This window comes from Protopterus annectens, chromosome 10.part0 (genome assembly GCF_019279795.1).
Source record: "Protopterus annectens isolate FY-2018-M chromosome 10.part0, PAN1.0, whole genome shotgun sequence".
In the NCBI taxonomy this organism is placed as follows: domain Eukaryota; kingdom Metazoa; phylum Chordata; order Ceratodontiformes; family Protopteridae; genus Protopterus; species Protopterus annectens.
This window is the reverse complement of record NC_056744.1, coordinates 1,723,180,477-1,723,205,331: the sequence shown is the minus strand read 5'-3', so window position 1 is coordinate 1,723,205,331 and position 24,855 is coordinate 1,723,180,477. Positions and strand designations below refer to the sequence as shown.

General features: G+C 39.6%; 1 protein-coding gene across 2 annotated transcripts in view; it reads left to right on the top strand.

The window, feature by feature from the left end:
- LOC122813957 (zinc finger protein 26-like) overlaps positions 1–24,855 on the top strand; it is a 350,754-nt gene that overhangs the window by 34,200 nt on the left and 291,699 nt on the right. For both annotated transcript variants that reach the window (XM_044086504.1, XM_044086503.1), the window contains exon 3: positions 22,991–23,329. In XM_044086504.1, the coding sequence (XP_043942439.1) occupies positions 22,991–23,329 (339 nt within the window). The remainder of the gene's footprint in view (positions 1–22,990; positions 23,330–24,855) is intronic.

Sequence of the window (24,855 nt, the reverse complement as noted above, 5' to 3'; positions counted from 1 at the left end):
AAACGTACATTACTCGTTACTGTTACTACCACTCAGTGCTTGATGGGAGACACAAAGGTACATTACTCGTTACTGTTACTACCACTCAGTACTTGATGGGTGACACAAAGGTACATTACTCGTTACTGTTACTTCCACTCAGTACGTGATGGGAGAAACAAAGGTACAATTACTCGTTACTGTTACTTCCACTCAGTGCTTGATGGGAGACACAAAGATACATTACTCGTTACTGATGTTCTTCATCTCACATTGCTGCAGTCCTTACACTTGGGTAGTCCGCTGTCCTCGGTCGGCCCGAATATCAAAGTATAAGGCTGACGTCGGTCAAGGCGCATTTGACTGACATCAGGACGTCAGGGTACAAATGCGCATGACCGACGTCATATCCTCTGTCTTTTTTGCCGCATGGTCCGATGCAGAAGCAGCATTGCAAGTGCCGGTTGGCGTTCTGAGATTTTTCGATTTCGAAGTTTCAGACAGAGTCAAAGTTGGCTAAGTACCCCGTTGGGAATATTTTAGTTTTTCTTGCCTCAGTGGTTTACCGGATGTCAGAAAAAGTGAATAATTGCATTTCTTGTGGGAAACAGATACCGCATAGAGATTATCTTACTTTGTGTATTCCTTGTTTAGGGCCTGAGCACGACGTTGTTGGGTGTCGCTCTTGTGCTAGATTCAATAAACGCACTATAAAGAGAAGGTTGGATTGTGCCAGGTTAGTCTTTGGGAAGCGGTGCAATTATAAAATGCCGTCGGATGCTCCGACGCCCGCTTCTTCGAAGAAGCGCAAGGACAAAGCAGTTAAGCCTAGGCTGGAAGAACCGTCTGTACCGGATGCCGGTTCTTTAGAGGTGTCTGTGGAGCCGGTGGTTCCACCAGAGATTTCTTTGGGTTCCCAGGGAGAGACTTTGTTATTGCAGGATGTGGCCTCTCAGGAGGCAGGTCAGGCTGAAGGGGCTTCTCAGGTTACTTTACTCCCCTCCCTTCCTAGGGTGGTTTGGCCCTCTCCTTCTGTTGCCAAGGCTTCTCCCAGAGGCAGGCCAGGTTTAGCTTCAGTTGGTGTCACCCCTAGTTCTTCAGGAACTGTGCCCAAGAAGCATATGCTTAAAATGGCAGAAGATTTGATTACTTTGATTAGGGGTTCTTTGCCCCCTCCTAATAAGAGACCTAGGGTGGAGCCTGAGCCAGGGAGTTTTGAGCAGGCTTCGGATGTTTCAGAGTCTTCGGCTGAAGACTTGCAGGAGTACTCTCCTTATTCTGATTCTGATGTGGATGATTCTACACCTTCTGCTTCTCCTCCTGAGGATTTTTCTTTTTCAGAGACCCTTCACTCCATGAGAGAGCATTTTAAGTGGGAAGGTCAGGACTTCTCTGATTCCAGGAAAAGGCTTAGGGAATTTTTGTTTTTACCCCAGCATAGGCCTTTGGCTATACCTCCTGTTTTGGATGTGGTGGAAGATGTTTTTGCAGAGGCTTCTCTTAATCCTGATTCTTTGCCTCCTGCTCCTGTTAAACCGGATAGATATTACAGGGTGCCTGAAGCTCATAAGTATCTTTTTAAGAGTCCTAGGGCAGACCCAGAAACTGTTAGCCAGGGGCCTAAAGGTGTTAAGGCTTCTGTTGTAAAGAATCCGGTTCCTGCAGACAAAGAAGCCAGGGCCTTGGATAGATGGGGAAAGAAAGTTTATACTTCTTCCACTCTAGCTATGAGGGCTTTGAATTGCCAGTTTCACATGTTAAAATACCAAAACTATCTCCTTTCACAATTGAAGTCTAAGGTTGATGCTCTGGCGGAAGGTATTGATTGTAAAGAGTTGCAAAATTTAGTACATGTTTCTGAACAGGTGGGTAAGCATTCTTTGCAATGTGGTTTTGATGCTGTACAGGCCTCGTCTAGGGTGGCTGCCACTGGGTCAGTTCTTCGCAGGCACGCCTGGCTGAAGGATCAGAATTTATCTGACCATGTTAAAACAAGGATTTTAGATGCTCCTTTACAATCTGATGTGTTGTTTGGTTCTCCTGTTGAGACAGTTTTAAAGAAAATGGAAGACAAGGCTAAGTCTATGCAGACTGTTAAAGATTTTTTGCAGGTTCAGCCTCCAAAGTTTAGTAGAAATTGGCCTACTAAGGGGTGGATGTATCCTTCTTATGATTCCCAGTCTAGGGGTAGATCTAGACGTGGTAGGGGCAGAGCTCAGGGCTCTTTCAGGCCTAGAACAGGGAGTTCTCCTGCACAGTCTTCAGGTGAGGGCAGGGGTCAGTCCTTTCGTAAACAGACCCAATGACCTACCTTTTCAGCTGCCAGAGCCTTCTCGTCTGGCGGCACCTTTGGGAGGAAGGTTGGCACTTTTCAAAGAAAATTGGAGTTTAATTACCCAAGACAGATGGGTATTGGATATCATACACCACGGTTACAGGTTTTATTTCCATACCTTGCCTCCTTTCAAAGGCATGCCAGACGTTCCTCCTCCACAAAGAATAGAGGCTCACAAGCAAATTTCTCTGTTACTCCAAATAGGGGCCATTCAGCCGGTCCCTATGCCAGAAGTAGGCCTAGGATTTTATTCTCGCCTGTTCCTAGTACCAAAGAAAGGGAACATGTGGAGACCAATTTTGGACTTATCTATCCTCAACACTTATCTGGACATTCCCAAGTTCAAAATGTTGACGTTACAGCAGCTTTTACCTCTGCTAGGCAAAGATCATTGGATGGTAACTTTAGATCTCAAGGAGGCTTATCTTCATGTTCCTATCAGACTGAGTTGCAGGAAGTATCTGCGTTTTTGAGCTGGGACTTCTCATTATCAGTTCTCTGCATTGCCCTTTGGCTTATCTACTGCGCCCAGAGTGTTCACGAAAGTTCTGGCTCCAGTGATAGCTTTCCTCAGGTTAAAAGGAATACAAATTTATCCCTATTTGGACGATTGCCTGATTCTGGCTCAAGGAAGGGACGAGCTTCTTCATCATTTGGATTATGTGATAGCAGTGCTAAGATGCCTGGGGTATTCTGTGAATGAAATAAAGTCCAGTCTAGTACCCTCTCAGGACATGTGCTTTCTGGGTGTGAGACTGAATACAGCATCCCAGATGGCCTTTTTGACCCCGGACAAACAAAATAATCTTTCCCTTTACTTTCATCAGTTGTCTCATCAGTCCGGGCTGACTGCAAGGACAGTCCTTCAAGCCTTAGGGTTCATGGCATCTTGTATTCTGGTGCTTCCCAATGCCAAACTGCATATGAGGAAGCTACAATGGTATCTCAAAAATGTATGGACACAGCACTGCCAGGATTTGGACACTGTCATTCAAATAATACCTTGCATTCAAAAGGAATTTTTGTGGTGGGCTCAGGAATGTCACCTAAACAAGGGACTCTGTGACCCGGCCAGAGGCGAGTCAGATTCTAACGACAGATGCCTCAGACAAAGCTTGGGAAGCTCATCTGAATGGAAAGTGGATACAAGACAAGTGGCCTGCCAGACTACAACATCTACATATCAACTTGAAAGAGATGTTAGCAGTCCAGTTTGCATTAATAGCTTTCAAGGATTTACTTCTTCCAGGGCAGGTGTTGATTCTAACAGACAACACAACTGTCATGTGGTACATCAACAAGCAAGGCGGAACACATTCTTATCCTCTATGCAGGCAAGCAATGATTTTGTGGGAGACTGCTCTCAGTTTACAGCTAAATCTTCAGGCAAGGTTTCTGCCGGGAGCACAGAACTCCTTAGCAGATGTGTTGAGCAGACAAATTATGGATCCCCACGAGTGGAAATTGGATCCTCATGTATTTCAGAAATTGACAGTGTCATGGGGAACTCCAGACATAGATCTGTTCGCTTCCCCACTAAACCACCAGCTGCCAAAGTTTTGCACAAAAGGTTTCATCCCACAGCTTGGAGAGTGGATGCTCTTTCTTTCAGTTGGAGCAATCTTCATGTGTATGCCTTTCCGCCTCTGCCTCTCCTCCCAAAGGTACTACTAAAGACCAGACAAGACAAGACAAGGATGATTTTGATAGCTCCAGATTGGCCTCGACAGCATTGGTACCCATTACTGAGGAGCCTGGTACGGAAGCCTCCATGGCCTTTGCCTTCGATTCCACACCTGTTGTCTCAGGAGGACAGTCATTTGCTCAATGTCAAGCTTCACTCTCTGCACCTAACAGCCTGGCATATTCTGTTTTGAACCATAGTGGGCCTCCACTTCCACAGCAAGTTTTGAATGTTATTTTGGAAGCTAGAAGGCCTAGTACAAGGGAAGTGTACGCAGAAAAATGGAAGAGATTTTTATTTTGGAGTGCAGCAAAGGATTTTGATGTTTCTGAGCCTAATTTAAGTGTGGCTCTTCAATATCTTACTGAGTTACTGGACAAAGGTTTGTCCTTCTCTTCTATTAAGGTTCATGCTGCAGCAATTTCGGCTCACTATGATTGTGACCCACCATTGTTTTCTCATCCTTTGTTCAAGCAATTTCTTAGAGGGGCAAAGAATATAAGACCCCCACGAAGAGCTCCTACTCCTGCTTGGGATCTCAATTTTGTGTTGGAGAAACTCACTCTACAACCTTTTGAGCCTGCAGCTACTGCTGAATTAAAGTTTTTATCATGGAAGACTGCTTTTTTGTTGGCTATTACCTCTGCAAGAAGGGTTTCTGAGTTGCAGGCCCTTATGGCAGTTGAGCCTTTCTTAATTTTCCATAAGGATAGGGTATCTTTACGTACTAATCCTTCCTTTATGCCTAAAGTGGTTTCTAGTGTGGCTTTAAACCAAACTATTCATTTGCCTACCTTTTATGCAAATCCCCAAAATAAAGGGGAAAAGATTTTGCACACTTTAGATGTACACAGGCAGTTGCGATATTATTTGGACAGAACTAAAGGGTTCAGGCAGTCTCAGCAGTTATTTGTTTCTTTTGCTTTGAGTTCTCAGGGCAAGCCTGTGTCAAAACAAACTATTTCTAAGTGGATTGGGTTTTGCATTGCTTTCTGTTATTCCCATCATGGCAAGGAAGTTCCAGCTGGGATTAGGCCTCATTCCACTAGGGCTACTGCCACTTGACAGCTTTTTGAGAGGGGTGGCAACTAAGGATATTTTGGAGGCAGCTACTTGGAGTTCAGTGCATACTTTTTCCAGGCATTATCACCTACCACTTTACTCTAAATCCAGGGCTGGTTTTGCCACTGCTGTTTTGCAGGGCATTTTGGCAGCTCCTGCTTCCTTATAATTTGGCCATCCTCCCTTACCTCTGCTTTGGGATTCTACCCAAGTGTAAGGACTGCAGCAATGTGAGATGAAGAACATAGTACAGTTTTGTATCTACCATAAATGTAGATGTTCGAAGATCCACATTGCTGCAGTCCAATTTACCCTCCCTCCTTCCCCTCTGTAGTTAGAGGCGGTTGTCTGGGTTGGGTGGTCAATTGGGTGTATATTGTATATATTGTACATATTTTTAGTGCTAGGATGGTTGGTTGTTGGTTTGCTGTCTTTTGGTTTTTGACCTTTATTTTTAGGGTCTTCTGACATCTGGGGCAAGAAAAGACTGAGGATATGACGTTGGTCATGCGCATTTGTACCCTGACGTCCTGATGTCAGTCAAATGCGCCTTGACCGACGTCAGCCTTATACTTTGATATTCGGGCCGACCGAGGACAGCGGACTACCCAAGTGTAAGGACTGCAGCAATGTGGATCTTCGAACATCTACATTTATGGTAGGTACAAAACTGTACTTTACTTCCACTCAGTGCTTGATGGGAGAAACAAAGGTACATTACTCATTGCTGTTACTACCACTTGGTGCTTGGATGACTAGTGAGGTTTTCTAGCTTTTAGGGTTGGGGGCTTCTTTACAGCATCTGCATGTCCTTCTTGTGACCATCAGGGTTTTGCTGTATGCTGTAGTTTCTTTCAACACTCCATATATATGTGTATGTGTATATGTATGTGTGTGTGTGTGTGTTTAGTATGAATACTGTAGTAGACTGACATCTCATCAAGGATTTATTCTCTGACTACGAGGATTTGTTTATTTTCTTGTGCCTGTCTGTTGTCGGGATAGGATTTGCTGCCCCCACAATGCTGAATAAAATGAAGTGGAGCTCAGAAAGTGAACGAATGAGCACTGTATGTGTCCCATATGCTTAGTGCCTGCTGAATCCAGAGTCTGCATGGAGTAATCTGTGCAGTAATTCATAAGTTGTAGAAGTACGTATGATTCACCAGATCCCAAGTGGTTTTTTGTAAGCAGTCGTATACCTGATGAAAGCTGGTGTCCATTCCATGGTGTCTCAGTTAAGTCTGCTATGTGAAGTCATCTCAAAACCTGCTGAAAACAAATTCACTAATCACAACTGAGAAAACTAAACAGTTGCCTCAATCAAAATACGGGTAATGGGTTCAAAGGTTTAGTTTTTACTAAATGTATTGCCAAAGATCATGAAGAAACTTTGCTACATCACCCAGTACTGGGAGGGGGCTGGGGATAATAATGTTGTACATTAAGTAGACTTTCACTAGATATCCACATTGGAAGTTTATGATCACCCCAACAGTCTTCCTGACTGGATTGAAGGTTACCAGGAATGTAGTCTGATAGGCAAGAACAATCTAGTCCAGAAACTAGGTATACATTGGGTTAGTTACCTGTCATGCTGTTTGGTGATGTTGATGCCATAGAATGCATGTTTGCCATGGTATTGGTTCCATTTAGGTTAAGGGATTCAAAGAGTGCTGGTTAATTCATAGCATAGAAGGTGAAGCACAGATCACCCATGAAGGGTCTGTATCACACTGAGTAGAGGGACAGGGCTTTTAATACATCAGAATAATGAAGAGTGCTAATTTTTTTTCATGGGGGTAATATGGGAAACATGCCCTCCATATCCCCTAATTTAAATGCACTAACTGCTCAGTCATGCAACCACGGAGAAAAGAGAAACATCTTGACAGGTTGAAAACTGAAGCTATAGGAACTGTGACCTCATTGTCAAGTCATACAACAGAAAACAGCATGAAAGAAAAGCAACTGTGGGGAAATGGGAACTGGAGAAACGTTTGTCAACAATTTACTTGTTAACCACATGTAGGATAATCCCTTTGTTCTGTATGATCCAGTGTCCAGTCCTCTGTTCTGTTCTTTGTAACCAGAAAATATGGCAATGTTAGACACATTAGTTCATAGATTTAAATGCCAGTACAACCGGATATGCTGTTGACCTAAGTGAAGCTTTTTATGTCAAAACATCTTCGTACGACATTACAAGAATTATATGAAGCAGTAAATATATAAACAACCAGTAGTCCAGTTACCTAAACACTTCATAGTGTAATGTGAGAAGCATATATTTGACTGGATTTGATGGTTAATGAACTTGGAAGTACAGGTGAGTTCCTGCTAATTATGGCTTCTATGGGAATACAGATATACAATGTTAATTTTCTCCTTACAGATTAGCAACTTGTATTATTAAAGACTCCGTATACTAAAGAGAAGGCTCATGCAACATATTCTAGCCATTGATTCAAGCATTTAAAAAGATTAGGAGACATGCCATTTGGCTCATTTCATAACTGAGTCCTCCTGGGACAAATCCAGTCTCCAGCTGGTCAAGCCAGCATTGGTATAAAATGTGCAATGCTCCCTGAAATTCAATAAGCTCCGTGTAGACTTTGCGCAAAGCCTACATTGAGTTTACGTGTCTGCATGGTGAGCAGCAGCACTTAATACATACTCATGCTGCGCACTGCATTCAAATGTAAACAAGCAGTGTTTTGTGGCTGTCAACAGTGTTGGCAGCCAGGAATCCATGTAAAGCAACACGGATAGCAAACTTGCTTACATGAGAGCAGACTGGGTTAGTGGGATTGCATGGAATGCCTCCATGATTACCAGGATTTATCATATGTTAATGTAGATGTACCAAGCACAGTACAGGACGTTGTATACAGTGCATGGTATTGTGGAATCCCATTGCAGGCAGTCTGTGCAAGTTGATCGGTAAGGGTACATAGACTGCCATTTATAATAGACATAGACAGTGTGTTTTAATGAATAGGGATGCGCAGATGAAGCTTAGGGATGAACACAGAGAAGGACGACTGGTGAATCATTGTAATGTATCACAGATGAGGGCATGTAAAAGGAAGACAGTTGTAGCAGGAACATTTCACATCTCCAAGTGGTATAGTACAGACGGGACAGTGACAAAAGTATATTATATGACTGTCCCGCAAGGCGACATAACCATGGAGAAGATATCTGTATAATACAAGCATCCAGGCATTAGCAATGGAGAGGACATCTATCAGGGATGTTGTATACAGTTATGGTTGGGTGCATATTGTGAAGCTGTGCGATTGCCTGAATATGCCTGTATTGTCGGCAGTAGTTTCCAACAAGTGTGGCACATTTACAGGCTCGTGGCCAACAGTAACACTAACATGCACAATCATGGACAAAATCAGAATAATACCCCCAGTAATACCCATGTCTATGACACAACATATTTGATTCTGTTATCAGCACAAAAACTTCCAGGTTCATACACTAAACGTAGGAGCTCAGCGTAAAAGCAAGTCCAAAGAAAAAATCCAAAATGAAATTCAAATAAAATCCAGGTAATTTATTAGGTTAGCGCTTTCATGGACATCACATCCACTTCATCAGACGTTACAATAGATTCTAACTGCATAGTGTGCTCTTTTATATATAAGGCATTCTGAACATTCCTAATTAAACAAATGTTCCACCCATTCTTCTTAAAGGTGTCATAACAAATTATAAAAACACTTGGTTTCTACAAATAACTATGAAGTACATATAATAAATAAATACATTCAGTTATATAAAGATTATACAAAATCAATTACTATAACACATATAATAAAATCAATTTACTACTAAAAAATTATTTATCACATAAAACTAATCATGTAGAATCAATCAAAACTTATCATAAAAACTGAACACCACATGTATATATTCCAGTTAATGACATGATGCATCCAGATATTCATTGCTTTATCTGTCGCTGTTGCTGTAATAAGATATATTATAAAAAATAATAATAAATAATGGAGAATGAACAATAAATGCTGACTACCATATACATTAATAAAATATGACATTATCTACATGTAACTACTTTACTTATGTATACCCCTATTTTTTAGAATAGTTTTAAGGGGTACTCTGTCATTAAGACCACTACCCCTGTCTGCTTGTAACCGTATTATCCATCGTACTTCTGATGTTTCAGTTCTATTCACATGATCACCCCCTCTCTCATTCTCTAACTTTTTTCCACTACCATAAACTTAAATGTGTGGTTTCACCTCTCTTGACTATATGTTTTGCTAAGGCATTATTTGTGTCTCTATTTTTGATACATAAAAGATGCTCCCTTATTCTAAATCTTAACTCTCTATTGTTCTTCCCAATGTAGTAACGTGAGCAAACTAAACAAATGGCTAAATATATAATATGGGCTGTGTGGCAATTCACCCTTACCTTAAAACTATACTCTTTGCCTGTATCTGGATGTTTAAATCTACTTGATGTGTCTATCCATGCACATTGATTACATTTAGTGCATGGCATGGTGCCATAATGTTCCCCTAAGCTATCCATCTTTTTTGGACCATAGCATAAAAGTCTTTTTAAGCTTTTCTGATTTTTAAAAGAAAAACTAGGTTCTTCTGCCACAATTTCTCGTATTTGGGGTTATTGCGTTAATATGGATGTATCATGTCATTAACTGGAATATATACATGTGGCGTTCAGTTTTTATGATAAGTTTTCATTGATTCTACATGATATGTTTTTATCACATAAAACTATTTTTAGTAGTAAATTGACTTTATTATATGTGTTATAGTAATTTGATTTTGTATAATCTTTATATGACTGAATGTATTTATTTCTTATATGTACTTCATAGTTATTTGTGGAAACCAAGTGTTTTTATAATTTGTTATGACACCTTTAAGAGGAATGGGTGGAACATTTATTCAATTAGGAATGTTCAGAATGCCTTATATATAAGAGCACACTATGAAGTTAGAATCTATTGTAACGTCTGATGAAGTGGATGTGATGTGCATGAAAGCGCTAACCTAATAAATTACCTGGATTTTATTTGAATTTCATTTTGGATTTTTTCTTTGGACTTGCTTTTACGCTGAGCTCCTACATTTAGTGTATGAACCCTGGAAGTTTTTGTGCTGATAACTGTTTTTCTTCTTCTTTCTGGGGTCATTTAATCCAAGCTACACTCATTTATTTTATGTGTGGAACATTTATTGTGTGGCTGTGGCTTGGAGCTATGGAAGGAGAAACTGCAGCCGGTGTGGTGAATACCAACGGCCCTGAAGATACTGTAAAATTTGATAAAAGAACTGAATTAGCACAACAAGAGTTTATTGGATTTGCCAGATGCAAGGCAAATCCACTTTTACATGATATGATAATACAAACAGATATAGAAGATGAACATAATGCAATTGACTTTCCTGTTTTTATGAAAGATGTACATAAATTGGAAGATAATCTATATAAAATTAAAAGACTACAAATGGAGAGATATAATTTGGAGGCCTGTTTGAAATATAAAGTAATTCCCCGGGGCCATTGTATAACTAAAATGCCAAATCAGGGGGAATCTCAACCAGAATTATTACGCAGATGGCAACAGCTTAACACTGAACAACATTTCAATTATATGCGTCTTTTACTTGAATATAATGAAATAGAAGAGCAGTCTGTGATGGACAATATTATAATGCAACATGGCAGATTATACGATATATATCCTGGTGACCTGGTTGTTGTTGTTGTTGTTGTGTCTTTCGGCTTTTCCCAGTTAGGGGTTGCCACAGCGGAACTCCGGTCCGCTAATGTTTGATGGTGGATTTTTACGTGCAGAGTTACCAGCCCTGACGCACAGCCTTCAACAAAGGCACACCCATTCACGCATACCTCCACACAGAAGATGTTCTAGCTGAGAATCGAACAGGACAACGTCTTTCTGTGAGGTGACAACGCTACTGCAGCACCACTACCGTGGGTATCCTGGTGACCTGGTATGTAACAAATTAATATGTATCTCCGAGTCTGCACAGTTATTTGAAAAAAAGTTGCTTAGACATAAATTAAGCAAACTAGGGAGAGGCCGTAAGGATTTTAAGGAAGGCCATGTATTTATATGGCCTAGGGCACAGGAAAGACATCCTGAATAATAAGCATTCCACCTTAAATGAGGAGAGACGAACTGAACCCGTGGTAACGACCCAACCTAAATCAACAATGCCTCTAAATCAACATGAGCTGTTGGGCGCGAGACCTAAGAATGTAACTTCTTCATCCAATACACCTATACTGACTAATATGCGGACAGTAGAATCTGGAAATGAAGGTAATTCAACCAATACAACGAGGGTTAAAAAACATCTACTGAAGCAAGGGATTCTATGAATGATTTAAATCAACTCAATGACTCTGCCGCTTCTGTGCACTCATCTTTTCAGCTGTTACCCATCAGATTATCGCACATACAAACGGCAGAAACGAGGAGCAAATCTGTGAGCAGAGGGAGCTTCAAGTGCAAAGGCTGACAAGAATCTCCGGAGAAACGAACGATGAAGAAGCATTGGACATACTCTGAATGGAAGACCAGTTAGTTTGGAACATTTCTTCTAAATCTCTGACACGAGATGAAATCAGCCTTTTGAACAGAGGTTTGTCATTCATTCCTTCTAAAATGACAGAACTTACAGATCGCATTATAGACATTAAAACTTTTTCCAGAAATGTACAATTAAAACTAATGTTTGGTGATGATCGTAAATATGATAAAAATTACTTGAAAAGACCTAGTACATTTATACCTTTGCAACATCCCATGATAGAAGTCTTTACGAACTTATGTGAAAATGATTTACATGCTAAATTAAATAATGTAAAGTCAGAATTTAAAGTAAATAACTTAACTAAAGGTGAATGTGAAGCATTAGAACTATTGCAAAGCGATGAGAGTAAGGGGCAGGCAAAGGAGGCCTGACCTGTAATAATGGATAAGCATTTTTATGATAGCAAAATGAAATCTATGCTATTGGATATGAATGTATATGCAATTATTGACATGCATAGAGGGGGGTGTAATGAAGTTACTGAGCTGCTGTATGCTTGTTTAATGGACAGATGGATAAGTTATGATTTATATAATGATTTTGTAACACCTCATCCCATAATACCCATTATATAAGGGATCCCTAAGATACATAAGGATCTAGTACCCCCCCTTGAGACCAATATTCTCGGGTAGAGGCTGGATTACCGAACCAATATCCACGTATGTGGAGAAGCAACTTAGACAACTGATTAATAATAACAGCACTATTTTGAGTGATACAAAGCAATTTTTTGTTTATTTATTTCAATATCTTAAAGTGAATAAGTACATGAAAGGTCAAAAAATGTTTCTAGTTACCAGGGATGTGAATTCCTTATTTACCTCAAAACCAAATACTCTAGGCATAGAAATGTTAGGGGAATATTTAGTGAAAGAAACAACTTATGCAGGGACTGATATAGAGTTAATATGTTTATTAATGGAGGTGATCTTAAATAATAACATAATGTTATATGACCGTGAGTTATACCATCAGTTGGAGGGGGTGGCCATGGGCACCCCCAGTGCAAACAGCTGTGCAAATATAGTTCTGGCTATTTGGGAACAAAACTATATATTATGTAACGAATGGCCACAAGTCAAGTTTTACAAATGTTATGTAGACTATTTATTTTTTCTTTGGGATGATACTGAGAAGGAATTACTCAAATTTAATGATGCATTAAATAAGAGTACACAGTTTTTGAAATTTGATCTAAAGTTTTCCACCACTGTCATGGATTTTCTTGACTGTAGGGTACAAATAAACTTAAATGGTGAATGGACGACACGGATATACAGAAAAAATTGTTTTAGAAACACCTATGTACATAGTGAAAGTATGCACCCACATCATGTCTTTAAAAATGTAATAAAGGGGCAAGCCCTCAGGGCATCTAGGTTAACAGTAGAGCAAAGTACATTTTATGAAGAACTTAACAAGCTTAGTGATTAGATTTAAGAAAAGAGGTTATAAGAATAAAGACACAGAGGGAGCTGTTAATGAAGCTGTATCATTAAGAGAGACTAAAGGAAAACCATATTTCCCCAAAAAGAGTTGCAGGACTCAGTGAGTCTCCTAATACCATGAGAAACAAATTAACACTGTCTACTACCTATACTAGTAATGTTAAAGTAGTGCAAGGTGTAGCCAAAAGATATTGGCCCATATTAACGCAAAAAACCCAAATACGAGAAATTGTGGGAGAAGAACCTAGTTTTTCTTTTTAAAAATCAGAAAAGCCTAAAAAGACTTTTATGCTTGGTCCAAAAAAGATGGATAGCTTAGGGGAACATTATGGCACCATACCATGCACTAAATGTAATCCATGTGCATGGATAGACACATCAAGTAGATTTAAACATCCAGATACAGGCAAAGTGTATAGTTTTAAGGTAAGGGCGAATTGCCACACAGCCCATATTATATATTTAGCCATTTGTGAAGTTTGCTCAAGTTACTACATTGGGAAGACCAATAGAGATCTAAGATTTAGAATAAGGGAGCATCAAATAATGCCTTAGCAAAACATATAGTCAAGAGAGGAGAAACCACACATTTAAGTTTATGGTAGTGGAAAAAGTTATTGAGAATGAGAGAGGGGGTGATCATGTGAATAGAACTGAAACATCAGAAGTACGATGGATAATACGGTTACAAGCAGACCGGGGTAGTGGTCTTAAAATGACAGAGTACCCCTTAAACCTATTCTAAAAAATAGGGGTATACATAAGTAAAGTAGTTACATATAGATAATGTCATATTTTATTAATGTATATGGTAGTCAGCATTTATTGTTCATTCTCCATTATTTATTGTTATTTTTTATATGTCTTATTACAGCAACAGATAAACCAATGAATATCTGGATGTATCATGTCATTAACTGGAATATATACATGTGGCGTTCAGTTTGTATGATAAGTTTTCATTGATTCTACATGATTAGTTTTATGTGATAAATAATTTTTTAGTAGTAAATTGATTTTATTATATGTGTTATAGTAATTGATTTTGTATAATCTTTATATAACTGAATGTATTTATTTCTTGTATGTACTTCATAGTTATTTGTAGAAACCAAGTGTTTTATAATTTATGACACCTTTAAGAAGAATGGGTGGAACATTTGTTTAATTAGGAATGTTCAGAATGCCTTGTATATAAGAGCACACTATGAAGTTAGAATCTATTGTAAGGGCTGATGAAGTGGATGTGATGTCCATGAAAGCGATAACCTAATAAATTACCTGGATTTTATTTGAATTTCATTTTCGATTTTTTTTTTTTTTCTTTCGACTTGCTTTTACGCTGAGCTTCTACATTTAGTGTATGAACCCTGGAAGTTTTTGTGCTGATAACTGTTTTTCTACTTCTTTCTGGGGTCATTTAATCCAAGCTGCACTCATTTATTTTGTGCGGAATATTTCATTCTGTGTGAGCATAGATGGTTCTGCACCAACACACCTTGTAGAGCTGCTTACTGAATCTAAAACTGTGTGCACATAGTGCCGCAATGCTCGCATGGTCTTAGTGGAGCTTGTTGGGTTTATTGAATCCAGCCAACAATTTTGTATGTATTGGACAGATAGATAAATTGGAGATTTCAAGGAGCTTTAGTTATAGCTTGGAGATATTCATATCCTTATGTTGGCGCTTGAAGGTTTTTATTAAAATGTAAAGAACAGCATGAGGAACCATACCATTCTGATGGAAAGCAAGTTGCTCAAGACTTTCATAAACCTAACGTATTAATGACACAATTTGTAGTGCTGCACACAAGTTATACTTTCCAGTAAACCCTTTTTTAATATATAATTGTGGTGTCCAATAGACTCATAAATGAAAGGTGTGTGTTAACTACTTCTGATATGAAAAACTGTATTTAGCTTGATGAAAATGTAACTTATGGCATATTTCTGTAGAATATTTTGAGATCTTGTTCAGTTTGCTTTACTCTTAAGCTTATCAGCACTTTCTAAACATAATCTGCCTTTTAAGCTAGTCCTTCAGAACTGAGATGTAATTGAGATGTCCTGTCATACCACTGCTGCAGTATTCTTCAATGAAGAGATCACCTGCCAAGGATAGCTTGATGCCTAGCCAGTATACCAAAGCCTTTAGATTTTCATAAGCACTCTATATTACACATATGTACCCCACATAGGGAATAAAAGTGAAGTACAGATGCAAATACTTACAACTTATTTGCTACCAGTATAAATACCCATCTGCTGTGCTGTTACCCAAGCTGTATTCAGATAAGTTTCCCATTGGGGTTTCTTGTGCCTTTTTTCTCAGTATTGTTACTTTTGTTCATGTCACCCAAGAAGGGAAATTGACAGTGTGGGAGTTAGTTTACCATAAAGATCATTGCAAGTCTGGTCGTGGGAATCCTCTCTGTCGAGTATTTTTCCCTAAGAGCCTCCTTAGTCCTCTTATCCTCCTCCTGGATATACCTTGAGAACCAGCATCTTACATTGTTGGCTAAGGGTGCAGTGGCAGAAACCTCCCATCCTGACAGACAGCCATCTTCCAAGAAGGCTAAGCAGTCTCGGCTATCTAGGCCTGATTCAGTTGCTGTCCAACCTTACTGGATGTCTCTGTAGAAGCTAATGAATGCCTTGAAGAATATCTGGTGCTTGCATCAGGTTACTCTGCTGTAACCATGTGGGAGGCCGCCATGGGTCCATGTTCTCCCATGACCTCTAAGGCTTTTCAGATGTCTGTTGTAGACATTGATGGAGAACCATGGTTGATTATTTCTGAGGTGCTGAGAGGGATTCCACAAATCTTAGCCTAAGAAGCGATTCCTACTATAGTAATTGAATCCTGCCAAGAGCCTGAACCGCTGAGGGTTGTTAATGCAGATGTTCTGTATAAGAAAAGCAAAAGTCCAACCATATTGCCCCTATTTCTAAAGATACTTAACATGAGTGGCAGGATTTTATTCAATACTTGTTTAATGCATTGATGGCCTTGAAACCCTCATAAGGGGTGTCAGTCTGTGGTCATCCCTGGTCTTCCACACCTCTTAAGATGCATAGGTTCATAGATGTTTACTAGGCTAATGAGCACAAGGTCCTTTTTAAGCCTAGCTGTACATCTCAAATCTCTGACAAGTTCTGTTGCCATTGATAAGTGGAAGCAGGGGCTTGGGAGATGAAACATTTACACATAGGGACTGTGAGATGAACCATTTACATGTAGGGACTGTGAGATGAACCATTTACATGTAGGGACTGTGAGATGAACCATTTACATGTAGGGACTGGGAGATGAACCATTTACATGTAGGGACTGGGAGATGAACCATTTACATGTAGGGACTGGGAGATGAACCATTTACACATAGGGACTGGGAGATGAACCATTTACATGTAGGGACTGTGAGATGAACCATTTACATGTAGGGACTGGGAGATGAACCATTTACATGTAGGGACTGGGAGATGAACCATTTACACATAGGGACTGGGAGATGAACCATTTACATGTAGGGACTGGGAGATGAACCATTTACACGTAGGGACTGGGAGATGAACCATTTACATGTGGGGACTGGGAGATGAACCATTTACATGTAGGGCTTGGGAGATGAAACATTTACACGTAGGGACTGGGAGATGAACCATTTACACATAGGGACTGGGAGATGAACCATTTACATGTAGGGACTGGGAGATGAACCATTTACATGTAGGGACTGGGAGATGAACCATTTACACATAGGGACTGGGAGATGAACCATTTACATGTAGGGACTGGGAGATGAACCATTTACACGTAGGGACTGGGAGATGAACCATTTACATGTAGGGACTGGGAGATGAACCATTTACATGTAGGGACTGGGAGATGAACCATTTACACATAGGGACTGGGAGATGAACCATTTACATGTAGGGACTGGGAGATGAAACATTTGCATGTAGGGACTGGGAGATGAACCATTTACATGTAGGGACTGGGAGATGAACCATTTACATGTAGGGACTGGGAGATGAACCATTTACATGTAGGGACTGTGAGATGAACCATTTACACGTAGGGACTGGGAGATGAACCATTTACACGTAGGGACTGTGAGATGAACCATTTACATGTAGGGACTGTGAGATGAACCATTTACATGTAGGGACTGTGAGATGAACCATTTACATGTAGGGACTGTGAGATGAACCATTTACATGTAGGGACTGTGAGATGAACCATTTACATGTAGGGACTGTGAGATGAACCATTTACATGTAGGGACTGGGAGATGAACCATTTACATGTAGGGACTGTGAGATGAACCATTTACAGTGCTTCTGTCCATTAGAAACAGAAGTACCAAACCAGGGATGAATTTCCTGTTCCCCATCCAATTGTGCAGAATTGGGTTAGGGAGGAACTCTGTTTCATCTGCATGGGGAGCCTGTTCTAAACACGGAGTAGTCTCTGGGATATGTACTAGTTTGTCCAACAGGTCCTATTTATATCACAGGCAAGGTTTGTCTTTTCAATTGGTAATTCTGGTGCTCTTTGTTTTGTGGATATGCAGGAGGTCCCTAGACGCAGTCTGCAAAGAACATTTTACTTGCTCCATGTATTCTTTTAGTTAGAAACCTCTGCGGACATTCCAATTTTTGGATATGCTTGGTTAGGTACATACCAAAGGGGACATTGTACTCGATGATAGTTCTGATGAATGCTGAATACACGAGAAAAATGACTTCCTTGGACTTGTGCCATACCTTTGTTTCTATGTTGCTCAACATAGAATGATTTACACATGATAATCAAAGGCTAGATTACTGTCAGTCCCTGATTACTAGGTCAACTCTAAGGGGTGTGTTGTCATTATGATATTTACCAGGGGTGGATGACTTCCCAAAGGATGCTATTATGCATTTCCCAGCATTTAGTTTCAGTCCATGGCTCTGATACCAGTTGTCTGTCTGTGTCAGCCCTTCCTGCAGAACATGTGTGTCAGTGTATGATTCAATGACGGCTCCTAATTTGCAGTCATCTGCAGATTTAGTCAGCCAGAGACCACTGACATTGGCCTTGAATTCAGAGAAGGACAGCACCTTTTTGCTATTTACAAGTCCTGATCCCTGAGGAACTTCACTTGTGACTGGTGTCTTTGTAGAGGTAGACTATCCATTTCTAACTTCCGGAGTCCTGTCTGTGAACCACTTAACTATCCACTGAGTGACATATGGGTTTGAACCAAACTTCTTGAGTGTGTCAACAATGTCAGAGTAGGGTATTGTGTTAAATGCCTTGGCCAGGTCAAGGTAGACAGTGCAAACCATTTTGTCCTCATCCATTGCTCTGGTGACCTTCTCAAAGAAGTCCACCAGGTTGAGTAGGCATGATCTACCCTTGATAAAACCAAACTGGGTTGGTCCAGTGTCTGGAGGTTTACTATATCACTGATCACTTCCATGATGATTCTTTCCATGGCTTTACATACAAGACTTGTGAGATTTATAGGTGTGTAGTTTCCAGGGTCTGTAGATGGCCCACCTTTGTGCAGAGGGATGACTGTTGCCTTTCTGCATTCATGAGACACAAAGCCTGTTTGGAGGCTACACTTAAGTAGCAATTCCAGAGGGTCTGACGAGTCACCGGAGCCTTAACGCACTTTTATTGCAAGAATAAACAAACAGCGTTTTCGCTACCACAACGAAGTAGCTTCATCAGAGGCAAAAAACACAGTAAAAAAGGCGCCAAACAGATTTTATAGTATAGGCACCTTCAATCAATTCAGCTGTAACAAGGGAAAAAACATCACTTCCTATATGTTTAAAGCAACACTCACTTTTTCTGAGATGTAGCAGTAGAACATTTTAAACAAGACAACAAGTGTACATGATAATATATAATAAACTATGTTTCAAACAGATTAAAAACAATTCTATAATAAAATAAGTTTATAAAAACTCAACTCAAGCTCGATGCCTTTAATATTCCAGGATTAAATGAGAGCTGTAATATTGCCCCTGTTTTAAAATATAGATCTTTCTTACGTTAAAAAAGTTGACAGTATATATGAATTGTCAGAGTATGCCAACTTATTTTATTTCTATGTTTTTATTGGATCTGCTTGGATACCAATTTTGGTCCTGTCTCTCTACACAATTCAGTAATATCAGAAATCCTCACACATTTCTCAAGGTCTCTTCTTTCAGGATGTTGTCTCTTTAGACTTGTTTCCTCTTCTCCTCTAAGCCTTCTTGGCCTCAGGTCTACAATCTTCACATCCCTATTCACTCTCTGTTTTATGTTTCTCTGTTTCTTCCTGTCATTTTCAGGTCTCTGCTGTGCCCTTTGGCCTTTCGACTGCTAAAAGGATATTCACCAAATGCATCACTCCTGTTATTGCATTTTTACAGGCTTCAAGGGATACAGATATTCCTTTATCTAAATTACATGCTTAGTCAGGCTCCTTCTCCCAGCAGTCTTCATTGTTTACCATCATTCTCAAGAAGTCAGTGGCAGGATTCAGGCCATTCCCTTGTTGGCCCCCTTTCTTGGTGCTAAGGTTTTGTCAATGACAACCTTCTTCCAGTTTTCTGTTCTTTCTTTTATCATGGCCAGGGAATTTCTCAGGATCCTGGGGTTTGTCCTCCACCATTTCCATGCTGCTTCTTACCAGGTCCCGTATGAGGAAGCTCCAGTGGTAGTGCAGATCAGTGTGGCTTCAACATTGCAGATCAGTGTGGCTTCAACATTGCTACCCCTGGAGCCCCCTCTTAATTTTCTTCCTTGTCTCAAACCCAAGCACCACTGGTGGATTTGGCAAATTTCTCTCTCTATCTGGGACTGCACTTTCATGCTGCCCTGCCTTCCCAAGAACGGTTTATGGATACCTCTGACCTGCTGTAGGGTACTTCTTGTGGCCCTCTGAAAAGTTCAGGGTCTCTGGCCTCTTCATCAGAGGTCAGACAATATCAACATAAAAAAGATGAGGGCTCTGCTTCTGGCTCTACAGGCCTTTCATTCCCTGTTTGTCCTTGGCACCCTGAAAATCTTCATGGATAATACTGCCATGATGTGGTATATTGACAATCTGGTGTATACAAGGTCTCATTTCTTTTGCAGGATAGCTGTTTAGTCCTGGGGTCCGGATATCCGTTATCTTGTGAATCTTTAGGCAATTTTATTGTTCATATAAACATGGAACTTTTCTCACCGGTCCTCCACTGAAAAAGGACTTGTATCCAGTTGGACTTTCCTGGTAACGAAATGTAAAATAAATTACATTGATTCAATGTATTCCTAATGTTGTATAACAATTTGTGATGTTGAATTTCTTCCTTTCTGTGTATATATTGTAAATATGTTAAATCTAATAAAAACTTTCTTAAAAAGAAAAGCCCGAATGGAAAAGATTTTCTGTTTAGTGCTTGCCTTCCATCAGGATCTCTTCTCAGTAGGAGTTTGATGCTTTTATCATTTCTGTGATCAGCTCGATGCTGGGTTGGTGTTTCTTGAGTTAAAGCTCACCTGTCGGTTATCTCTGCTTGTCTGCCCTTCAGCCCTCCTTTGGCCTCTCAGTTTGAGGTCAAGCAGTTACTGAAACTCATCAGTCATATCAGGCCTTTGAGAAAGCCTAGTCCTCCTTCTTGGGACCTCAGTTTTTCTCTTAAAATTGACTTTGACTGCTTTTAAACCCACTAGTTCAGCAACTTTGTACTTGGAGGACTGTTCATTTGTTGGCTTTTAACTTCTGCCAAGAGAACCTGAGCTTTGGGCTCTTATGGCCATTCCTCCTTTTTTAATTTTTCATAGAGATGAGGTGTCTTTGTATTAATCCTCATTTTATACCTAAGATGGTCAGTGAGTTGTCCGTTAGTCTATTCAACTTCCATTCTTTTCTTCTTCTCAGTCTGCCAGTGAGAAGGTTCTTCACTTTTTGGGCCTGTGTAGACAGCTCAGATATTATTTTGGATAGTTATTCACAAATCTAAGGAAATTTTGGCTTCCTTTTATCCCAAGACTTTAGGTTTACCTGTTTCCAAGTAAGCCATCTCGACCCAGCTCTCTAAGGCCATTTCCTTTTATTTCTTTCGTGGCAAATATGTTTTCTCATCTGTAAATGCACATTCTACTATGGTGGTTGCCTCTTCTTTTGCCTTTTTTTTCAAGGGTTTGGACACTTGATTCCATACTTGAAGTTTCTACTTGGTCCACTGTTCATACTTTTACTAAGCATTACAAATGGGATGTTTCCATGGCCAGGGCAGGTTTTGTCAGGGCTATTCTGCATGGATTTGTAGAGGATACTTCTGTGCCTTCCTCCTCCCAGTCTTTCTCTTAGGTCTTGTACTTTCCCATTTGTTATGAATACTGCAACAGTGATATGGAAGGACTTAGTACAGCTGTAGAAAATCTTACTGTAACGGTATATGTCCTTCTCTTCACTGTTGCAGTATTCAGCCCTACCACCCCACCATCTGTTATGGCTCTTTCCCCTGTGTTTTGCAACCCTCTAGACTGAGGGACTCTTCCTTTCCATTCTGAATTATTTTCTTCAGGATGTACATATCCTACAGTGTCCTTGTTTTTTCCCTTCTGGGTTAATTCATTTCTGAACATTTGTGATCATATGTCACCTTCATGCCCCACACCCAATACAAAGAGCATATGTGAGACGTATGGCAGCTGTAAGATGTAAAGGCTTTGGTATGCTGCCTGAATTTTGGGCTATCAGGAATACTGCAACAGTGATGAGAAGGATGTCTACTCTTATGGTAGTACATTTGTGTAAAATCTTTTCTGCAATGTTCCTAAGGAAAGGAATAGGAAAAAAGTGCAGACTGAGTTTTGTCTTTAAAGGTTGAGCTAATGACAATGAATCTTATTATCGAATATATGGCTAATCCCCATTTCTGGTTAATGTATTGAAAGGAAGTTATGAAGGTCCCACACGAGCCAATTATGTACCTGCTATGAACAGCATCTCCCATAGATCAGTACCACCCATTCTGCATCCCATGTGTTTCCCAACATCAGACACCTACAAGTCATGCTACATCACATGTATGTATGCAGATTTCATACAAAGACCTAACACTGGCCCAATGTAGAACACATAATTACAGTTGCATTGCAAATTCTTAGTTTGCTGTGGCTGAGTCATGGCAGACTTATTTGTGTTTTTATGTACTAATTTTTATATTGTAGAAGTAACCTTTATATGGATAATTCCACACTTATTCACTCTTTTTAAACAAATTCCATACAACAGCAGGACCTGGTTGATGATGCCTTCCTGTGCTTCTGTGACCAAGGTCATAGCCCAACCAAAACATTTTTCTCAGCATTTCTCCTATTAATCGTATATTAATGTTCTTGTATGGACTAATCCCAATTTGCTCCTTATGGCTGGGGAGGTTTCCTAGGATTATAGTCTCTTGACAATTGTACATATCCAGAGAGCCACTTTAGTCATCACAGGCCATCCAGGCTGTATAACAGAGATTGGACTGGCAGAAACCAACCCCTCAAACACACAGCTACCCGAGTTTTACTTTCTTTCCTCCCTCCCATAATCAGCACTTTGTAGTGTCCCTTTGTTTTTTTTGTTCTTCATTATCCCCTTTCCACATTCTCAGAGACAAAGTACCCTAGGTGGTTGTCCCTCTTTCCTTGCCATGGACTAAGGGTTTAACTTGAGTCACAAATGTTGTGAGCAGGTGCCTGGCCTCTCGGTGACAGGATTGACCTTCACTCATTTGGTTGTATGTGAAGAGGTGCATAGACAAAACTGACATTGTAATGTACAGTCACTCAACTTGATTCTTTCTGCGTTTTTTCTAGGATGAAGCTTGTAGTTTGGAAAAATACATCATGGAAGAGTTTACAAAACTGCACGTGTTACTACATGACTGGGAGCAAAAATTACTCCAACAGCTTAAAAATGACAAAGTGGCAGTTCTGAAACAGGTGGAAGAAAACCTTGAATGTACAAAACGTGATGCTGTGGTCACCAATGTGAAAGTACCCAATGGCAGCTTGGAGTTCAGGAAGGAAATAACACAGATTCTGGAAGAGATGAAAGAAAATGCTGAAAACATTAAAAATGATGTTACTGCAAAATGTAAAGCACTGTATGATAAGTCAGAGACTAGAAAACAGGAAACTGTTGGTTTTCTAACTGTAAGTGTACTTTTCATTACATGTGTTTTATTTTATATACAAGGTCAGGCAGTTGATTGTAAATAGTATATCATGATAGTATAACCGTGATATGTTTTTCTATATGTATTGCAGGAGTGTATTTATCAAGGATTTTCCAAATAATGCAGAACACCACTAATCCATAACATGTATTGTTTAAACTATTTATTTTTGTTTGCTGATTGTAAAGTTCCATCTAGCCATAGTCCATTTACATTGATGCCTGGAGAGGAAAACACTAGTAGGTAATATAAGGTTACAGAGGTTAACAGTACACAGAAATACACAGTGGTAAAACAGTAGTAGGTAATATAAGGTAATATAAGGTTACAGAGGTTAACAGTACACAGAAATACACAGTGGTAAAACAGTAGTAGGTAATGTAAGGTTACAGAGGTTAACAGTACACAGAAGTACACAGTGGTAGGATCTGATAACCTATCTCTCAGCTGTCCAGAATTTTGCAGAACACTCCTGGTGTCCTCTTTTTGCATGTCCCTCACAAATTTTCATTTTCTGGTAAATTACTGAGGATTACAGGCAGTCATTAATGCTGAAAGACGTCAGAATTTCGTTCTTGTCCTTCAGAATTACATCTTGATACAGAACCAGTTGCTTTATTAACATTTTAAGTGAATTAGAGTAATGTTTAACAATTGTTTCTGGTTTTGGGCCTTTCTCTTCCCATTAGTTTTGGCTTTGACCTGAATTCTTGAACAAAGAAGTTGAGATGTATAATAGATACTATTACGATGCAGTGCAGAAAAGCTATGAATGAATGACTTGTAAACAGTATCCAAATGATTAGAATATCTTTGGTTATCTTCTCTGAGTGAGTAGCAGAGTTACAAGCTTGACTGGCTTGTGTATATTGCTTGTATTTGATGTACTGTCTAACTGCTATTTTATAAGCAGGCCCATCCTATCTCTTAAGGGTGACAATAATTTCATGTTCAATTTTATTTCTTTTTATTCATATTCAGGTGTACATAAAGGTTTTTAACGAATATCCATAATTATTAAAAGTGGTTTTAAGTATGCATTGGTTACACAATGAGGTTTAAAGAGTTAAAAAGTTGTTAACCAGCAATGAATTTTTGGTAATTAGTTGTGATGTATTAATTAAAGTCTAATTAAGGAAATGTGTTTTTAGTATAAAGCTTCTGGCATTTTGTTATGGAGTTACACTTGAGAAAGCCTGGTAGGACCAGGCGAAAGCGCTCGTGGTAAATATTTTGTTTCTTGTTTCTTGTTGGCCGTTGGAATAAAACTTTTAAACTGAAGTACGTGGAAAGCTTTTATTTTCTTGAAGGACTTTTCAATTGGAGCAGCATTTTATTCAGCAGTGCTTTGTTGCAGTTAACTAGTGTGCTTGGCACCGGACCATTTGGATCCTTCTCCGGTTTTGTTTGTACTTTCCCCTTGTGTTACAGCTCTTATTTTATAAAGTCCAGCTTTTCAGTCATGCTTTCAATCTAAAATATTCAAACCACATAACCAGTGAT